This window comes from Choristoneura fumiferana, chromosome 17, assembly GCF_025370935.1.
Source record: "Choristoneura fumiferana chromosome 17, NRCan_CFum_1, whole genome shotgun sequence".
Classification (NCBI taxonomy): Eukaryota; Metazoa; Arthropoda; class Insecta; order Lepidoptera; family Tortricidae; genus Choristoneura; species Choristoneura fumiferana.
The window spans coordinates 16,566,884-16,575,548 of record NC_133488.1 but is presented as its reverse complement, the minus strand read 5'-3'; the positions used below and the strand labels follow the sequence as shown (position 1 = coordinate 16,575,548).

Here is an 8,665-nt window from a genome sequence, read left to right as displayed (position 1 = left end):
GGCTTGACGAAGTTAGGCAGGTGTGTCAGGTCAGTGTGTTCGACTATGACAACGAACAGTATGAGCATGAGCGGGACCCCCAGGCGTAGAGGCAGTACCACGCGAACTTGATCGGTATCCCCTGCCTGTGGATTTTTGCGGCACTTCCGGAAACCCCTACGAACAAAAGTTTGGTTAATTCTTTTCATCATCATCTTGAACACCACCGAATTTCTTCCAGGTTCATGAAGTATCCTGTCGATGTTTTCTTCACCGTAAAGCTCATGGTAAATTTCAAATGTTATTTCGCATATAAATTCCGAAAAACTCAGAAGTGTGAGCCTGGGCTGGAACCCACGACCCTCTGCTTGAGAAGCAATAGGTCAAACCACTAGGCCACCACGGTTTTTTTAAATTTATATTTAATTTATTTAGGCAATTGTTATTTATTTGGTAGCCTACATTTTTTACATAATAATGAAATAATGGCGTTCCACAGGGAAGTATTCATGGGCAGGAAAAGTTCGCCTAAAGTCACCAGACAAAAACGACAATGTTTGCTGATGTCACACCCCGGTAGTTAAATGTGAATATAGGGAAACATTCGAGTCAAATGTTAACAAAGGAATGATAGATATTGTTAAAGGGATGAATAATAATAATTTTCTCAAAAATATCCGTAAAAGTTGTCATTATTCTTTACATATCAGAAGGTGAAGTGCATAGTTTATAGTCAGCGAAAAATTAAAAATTTAAAAAGATTGCAGGCGCGCTAGCTCGCCTGCAATAATGAATTAGCGCGCCTGCAATCAGTCACATTTTTTTTTTAAAGTTAATAAGGCCATGGAAATGTTGGCACAAGTCGTATACAGCCAAGTCTAATGGCCGGTATCAGATATTTTGTTGGAACTCCGGACTTTTTCTATTGGGCCTGAAACAGCTTGTGGTGTTTTCGGTGGAAAAATACACCTGCAGTTAATTTTAATGGGAAAAAAGGCGGGAAAGCATAAAAAAATTATTTGAATAAAATTTAAATGTTATAATATATTTTGAGAAAAGTTTATTCTATTTCAAAATTATTCACCATTTTTGAGAAAGCTTTTATTAGTCTCGGCTGGAATAGCAATTGCTGGCTTCGTATTAGTTTAACGGACTCGCAAGCTCGTCCGTTTAATACTCATACTCAGCCAGCAATTGCCTACTTCCAGGCCACGACAATAATCTACTATTACGTATTAATATTAATAAAACAAAACTTATACAATTTAATTAATTTATAATTCAAATTCACTACCAATGAAAATTGGAAAAAAAACAACTAAACAAATACTTGTGTTATGTGTTGTTACCGTAATCTTTTTTTAAAGCCAAACTCTAAGACATTTATTTATTGCGTTGCCACGGTAACAGGAATCGTGTAGGTAAGTAAACGTTTGTCGTTGTATATTTATGAAAGTTGCACGGGCACAATGTAACAAAAGTAAAGTTTAGACGGCATTAAGCTATTTCTAATGCGGGCGAAGCCGCGGGTTGAGGCTAGTATTTTATATTTTAGATATTGTGTTGAATATTTTATATTTTAGAGAAAAAACAATCGGATCTATTTACATACAAATTTATACGGAGTCCGGCTCGCACCTGACCGTCTTTTTTTACTGTATACTTAGATGAATGATTGGTCTCGCGCGCTCGCTCGACGGATACCGCGCTACCTAAAAACAAAAGGTTCGTGAATGCGGCAACTCAATATTGTAGTGTGCGTAAGAACGGTGTAAGACAATTTGCAAGGATGCTAGTGTGCGTGACAAATTGTGTTGCCAGCTGCTCCACTGTTACCCGAATTATTGGGAAAATAAATTATTCTGTGGTCTATTAAGTTACTGGTTACAAAATGTATCGTGGGAAATACTTAGAAATTAAGGAGTAATTAAGAGTGAATGTATTAATATGTTTGTGTATGGGTTAGGCGTAGGTTTCTTCTTTAAAAAAATGGTAGGTATGATGTAGGTATATTAATGATCAGGCCTCACTTTTAATTAAAAAATATATATATTTAAGGACATTCAATATTTACAAATTATTACTAAAAATGCATGGACAATGGAGTCACCAACTAAGAAGTTTTGCATACTTAAGATAACACGTTGCACCTATAATTAAACCTAATACAGGTTAATTAAAACTAAAATAAATAAAAAAAAATTACAAAATATACATACATACATGCATACATACATACTTACGCTTGAAAAACATAACCCTCCTTCGGGCAGTCGGGTATAAAGTTAACATTTCAGGAAAATGGGTAGAAATACAAAAAAAAATGTTTTTTCGTTTCCCATAATACCTATAAGTAAATCAGCTGATTGGGCTTTTTGAATGGGAAGACGAAAAACATTTTTAATTTTAAGACACATTTACCCCTTAATTAAATAGTGTCGGGTAACAATTTATACACCTTCAGAGTATATATCACAAAGATAAACATTAAATAATATAGAACTAGGTTATGTATATATAATAATTACGTTAGATACTTAAATAAAATAAGTTATAAAAATTTATCATCATTTAATGATGATAACAATAAAATTTAATTTATTAAAATCTCAACCACGGGGAATTTGATTCTTGTGTACGCGGCAACACAGAATGGCGTTTAGGGATCGTGTTATTTTATTTTGTAATTTCGAAATTATACGATATTTAGGTACTGATGGTATGTGATCCCAGTGTCCTTCTTATTTCTTGTAGTATTATTTTTAAACAGTTTCACTGCGAAAACTGGCATTTTACTTCGGTTTATGACCAAAATTTAACAAAAATTCGGTACATGCATCTTACGCACAGTTTGCAAGGCGACTGACTCGCCTCGGGCTCGGGTACGCCGAATTCGGCGTACTATTTGTTGCCGCATTTGACAAGTACGCCGGCGGTATCTAGTCGAGCGAGCGCGCGAGACCAATCATTCATCTAAGACTGTATACTTACAAATAAAGTTAATAATTTGAATTGGAATATAACAGATTTTTTAACTTATGTCAACTTACCGCATTGACCACCAGATGTCGAAGGACATGACATTCAGCCAAGTAAAACTCGCCATTAATGAATAAAGAAAAAATAAACCTGAAAAAGAAATATAATGTGTTGATACTCTATATGTGTAAATAATAACTCAATTTGGGCATATTAAAAATGGAAGTTGGTACAGTCGAGTTCATAAACTTGTGAGCAAAAATTTTGATCTAAAACATCTGAACTCGACTCTATTGTTAATCAAATTTTTGCTCACAAGTTTATGAACTCGACAGTTTTTTTTACTCGACTGGATGGCAAACGAGCAAGTGGGTCTCCTGATGGTATTCTTACCATGATCTCTATCATCACCGCCCATAAAAATCTGCAACACCAGGGGTATTACAGATGCGTTGCCAACCTAGAGGCCTAAGATGGGATACCTCAAGTGCCAGTAATTTTACCGGTTGTCTTACTCTCCACGCCGAAACACAACAGTGCAAGCACTGCTGCTTCACGGCAGGATTAGCGAGCAAGATGGTGGTAGCAATCCGGGCGGACCTTGCACAAGGTCCTACCACCTGCAAATTAAGGGATGTACACCTATATTGTAATTTTTTAGGTTATCTATGGTAAATCTGAATTAAGTGTACAATTCCCATCATTTTTAGGCTGCGTTGCCACAAGAGAAGTGCGAGGATGTGTTTCGCTCATGACCATGAACCAATAGAAACACTTCATTTAGGGTGAAGCCAGACGAGCGTAATTTATCGAGTCGTGAGCCGCGTATTTTCGATCGCGTACTACTTTCTGCTGCATTCCGTTTTATACAAAAGTCCAGTTTGCGCCGCACGGCGACTCGAAATGAGTTGATGCATCCATGTCTCAATTTGTATTTTCGATAAAGGCAAATGCATTTATTTCAAAGTATTTATTAAGTCTAAGATAACGCTACTGAAGCTTACCTATGCGCCAACGCATTGGTCTGGGTCCATAGTTCCCGCGTCGTCAGCAAACATTTGCGCCGCTCTGGCCGGGAAGGCCACAGTGAGCGTAGCCTAGCCACGTATGCCATGAGCGTCATCTCCGCCAGGTTACGGAGCTCCCTCAGCAGACCGTAGACCACCAGCATTAGCATACTGAAACTCACCTACAACAACGCATTGGTTTGGGTCTAAAGCTTCCACGTCGTTAGCGAACACTTGCGCCGCTCTGGTCAGGAAGGCGACAGTGAGCGTAGCCACGTATGCCATGAGCATCATCCCCGCCAGGTTACGGAGCTCCTTCAGCAGACCGTAGACCACCAACACCAGCAGCAAGAACCAGCAGGACACCAGCATGCCTATAAGTAAAATAAATATATAGAATTATGAATATTGGTCATTGACATGCAGGGTTTTTAAGGATTGTCATTATAGCACCTACGAAACGGCAGTGTTGCCATGCGTGCCAGAGCCAGATGCCAGAGCCTGAGTTCTGGACGTGGGAAAAACGATCGTCAAATTGTCAGTTTGTAAAAGAAGTCCTTACCTATAGGGTGATCTTTTATAAATTTAAGAAAAATTTAGAGGTTTCCAGTGAGAAAAAAATATGTCAAATCATGATTCGGACAAACATTACAGTATAATTAGCGAAAAGTATGCGAACTCTCGCGCATTGATTGATTGATTGATTGTGTGTGCGTGTGTGTGTGTGTGTGTGTGTATCTGTGCGTGCGCGCATAATAAACATCCACCCGAGAACAAACAATGTATATATAGCATTTTTATACATTCATCATCATCATCATGTCAGCCGAAAGACGTCCACTGCTGGACATAGGTCTCCCCCTATTTTTATAAATTAACGATGTATATATAAAAAAATAAATTAGTAACTTAAAATGTTATATAAGTGATAATTATATGGTGTTATGTAACATTTTTATACCGATGTGTTGATAATATATGGTAATATTGATAGTATATATACATACTCGGTATAAAAATATTATATGACACCATATCATCGCTTATATTACATTTTAAAAATTACTAGCAGGTGCTCGCGACTCTATTCGCGTAGAAGGTTGAAAAATAGTTTAGGTCTTATTCTCAGATCTACCGAATATACACACAAAAAAATTCACAAAAATCGTTTCAGAGAAGTTTGGTCACACCCGAGAATTTTATATATTAGAAGAATGATAAAAACACGATAACTGTGAGAAAAAAATTGTTACAATTGGTTATACAATGTTATAACGTTACATACGAGTATATAACACTTGTAACAGCCAATGTGGGAGAACCATAGGATTACTTACTATAAGCAGAAACTACTTCTCGGTTGTTTATTAGGTCGCTCACAGGAGTTGCTATTCCATATAATGCAATGGACGGACTGGTGGATATTGTGCCCATTTCATCAACATAAATTTCGTGTTCGAAGCAAAAATTTTCCGTATCGTAGTCGGGAGACCAATTATCATAATAATTAAATTTCTGCCTCAATAACCTTCCATCCTGAAAAATAATTAATTGATGTAAATTATGGTGTGAGTCCCACCGCCGGCGAGTAACAAGAAGAGTTTTTAGTGTGAACATTTTATCACTTTTGTCGCCGAGTAACAAAATCTTCATACTAATGGTGCTCCCACATTGGCCGTCATAAGTGTTATATAACGTTATAAAACATTTGTACAAAAGTTATACATTGTTATTATATTATATACGTATACCTTTTAAATGTTCCGGAGCATCGACTTTGCCGGAGCGTTTAAAACATCTAACAAGATATATAAAAAGTTGAAGTGTTAGACTTAGACAATGTTATCGTGTTTTGTAACGTTATATAACATTTATAACAGCCAATGTGGGAGCACCATAAAAACACTCTCGTCGCTACTCGTAATAAAGTATATAATATACTTTGTCCGTGGCATAACAGTCTTGAAAAGATTTTTTTCAGTCACGACGCTATCCATCTAAAGCAGCCATAATTATATTCTGTAGGTATTGGGAGGGTGCGAAGTACTAGGTGGGAGTGATGAAATCTATTGCAGCGCTCATGGTGGCCAAAAGTAGAAATAGTTCTGGCTATGTCATCTGTCATACTCATACGAATCTGTCATTAACAAAGCAATTTGTATAGACTTTAACAACCTAATTTTAGTAATAGATGTTTGTGTAATGATGCGAGCTTGAATTATTGAATACTGTCCCTGTTTTGTTCTTAATGCCTCTACATCTCGGACATGTCCAGCAACAATTTTCCTTATGAAACGGTTTGTGGTTGAAATTTTATATTGAGTGATACTAACAAAACCGGTCTTCAAAATGATACTCATTTTGATCTGAAAACGATATTTAATTTATTACTAGCGATATAGGAACAATTATATAATTTTAATTTTATTCAAAGGAGCCAATAAGATAACTTTATCTTTTCGTTTCACAGTGAAAGTATAACTAAACATGAAGTAAACAAACCCTGACATAACGAAAATAATACACACTTTTTGAATAAATTTTACTTTCCTCATTTAATTTTAATGACCAAAAATGAATTCACAACCTTTTTCCACCCAAATCACGGTATCACAGTAATTTTGTATTATAAATTAATACGTTATAGGTTTGATTTTTGTCACAATGTCGCGATGAAATTTCAAAATGTCAGAGCATCAGCGCCATAAAAGTTGCGGACGCTAGGTGGCGCTGATGTCGTGCACAGAGCCAATACATATAAGTGATTTTTATTGCATAAATAAAAATAATAACTCGTATTAATCAAATACGAGTAATTAGGTTATTATTTATATTTATGCAATAAAAATCACTTTTTAGTTTTAAATGATATTGTAACGGATAACTCTCGTCTTAAACCGAGTTTAGCTCGACATGTTTCGGGCTATTTCGTAGCCCTTCTTCTCAGGAGCACGCGACTCGGTGGCTGCCGCAACATGCACACTACGCGAAGAAGAAGGGCTACGAAATAGCCCGAAACATGTCGAGCTAAACCCGGTTGAAGACGTGAGTTATCCGTTACAATATCATTTAATATGAGTGAGTCTCACGGTAGTTTCATGTTCAAAATTTTAGTTTTTTTTAAGAAGTTAAATTTTTAACGTAAAATTTTGTTGGTTATCAGATCTAGATGCTTTACACTTACCTCCGTTACGTACGTATTGTTAGGGTCAAATATTTCTAGAAAGTTCACACAACAGCTCAAATTAAGAAACTTTTCGTGTGATAAAAAAGTAAAATCCGTCAGCTTTTTCTTTGTTTTCACAATTGTCTCCTTTATATCTTTGTTGTATATGTCCAGTGAGTTTGAATAGTCGAAAGGAGACTCTATACCATATACGTCAGGATTACTTATACAGATTGATGATTCCATATCGCTTCCTACGCTCACGTTTCTGAGTAATATTTGATTCATCGGACAACATTTCACTAGGTAAGGCACTGATTCTTCTATGTCCACCGGTCGGTTGGTCCTCAAGTCTATAAAACTGTTTTTTTGGTCCGTTGGCTTAGTGGCACCATGTCCTTGCGCCAAAAAAAATATCAACGGGAACAGACTTCTGGCGTACATTGTAACGTCCTGGCAGCCTAGGCGACACTGTAATTATAATTCGAAAAAGTACACATTTTCCCTGTTTTACACAGGCACGTCATGTTCATAATTCATAATTCATTTTATTGCATTTCATGTTGTACATAAGGTCTTACATTAATTAAAAATTCCAAGAACATGAACCCTGCTTAGGGCACAGCAATCTTATAAATATTATTATAAAGTAAAATTAATTAATTACTAGGAAAGGTTAAAGACTTAACATTATCAAATTTAATATTAACAGCATGTCAAACACAGAATAAAAAATAAAGAAAATAAAAATAAAGTAAAAAATAATAATACGGACAATGATAATAATCTAATAATTCATAATTCATTTATTGCGTTTCATTTATAATACTAATTTACCCAAAGCCTAGATTTAAACCGAGTAATTCGTAATTCATCATCATTCAATTATATAAATCAGTAAAAATAAAAAACAGTTAAAATCAATCAGTAAAAAATAAATAAAAAAAAATTAAATAAATTTGGTCAAAAATCAAATTAAATTAAATTAAAAAAGGAAAACGTATGTATGTCAAAAAATAAAATGAAATCAATCAATAAGTATATAAAAAATAGGTATATAATAATATGTTAAAATCAAATTACATCACGCTAGGTTAGGTGTCAGTAAATTTATCATTAAAAAATCTTTCAAGTTGTAATAGCATTTGGAAATTAGGAATTCTCTTAAGATTTTATTTAAAAAAATATCATTTAATTTTGCTTGTGACTTAATATCGCTTATATGATGGTTATATATTTTTACTGCCATGGCATTTGGACTTGTCTTATGAAGTTTTTATTTAATTAAAGCCAAATCATTTTTAAATCTTGTGTCAAAACGGTTGGTCAGTTAGCTTCGTAAACAGAATAGTGTTTCCTAACAAATTTACAAATTTCGAAAATATATATTGCAGTTAAGGTGGTTTGCAGCTGTCTGGACTCTTTGTTTTCGGGAGTAGTCGTATACTTACATTTCTTTTGAAGTATGAATAGGTCATTTACGTTTGAGCTATTTCCCCAAAGTATAACGCCGTATATTGAGCCACGAGTAAGC

The 8,665-nt window shown here is 35.1% G+C and overlaps 1 protein-coding gene across 1 annotated transcript in view; it reads right to left on the bottom strand.

Annotated features, from left to right (window-relative positions):
* Positions 1–7,599, bottom strand: part of LOC141437228 (uncharacterized) — a 16,046-nt gene extending 8,447 nt beyond the window's left edge. The window contains exons 1-5 of the mRNA XM_074100484.1: positions 7,150–7,599; positions 5,303–5,501; positions 4,148–4,339; positions 3,030–3,108; positions 58–156 (exon numbers count right to left, since the gene is read on the bottom strand). Of these exons, the coding sequence (XP_073956585.1) occupies positions 58–156; positions 3,030–3,108; positions 4,148–4,339; positions 5,303–5,501; positions 7,150–7,575 (995 nt within the window). The 5' untranslated portion in view covers positions 7,576–7,599. The remainder of the gene's footprint in view (positions 1–57; positions 157–3,029; positions 3,109–4,147; positions 4,340–5,302; positions 5,502–7,149) is intronic.
* Positions 7,600–8,665: the final 1,066 nt, after the last annotated feature.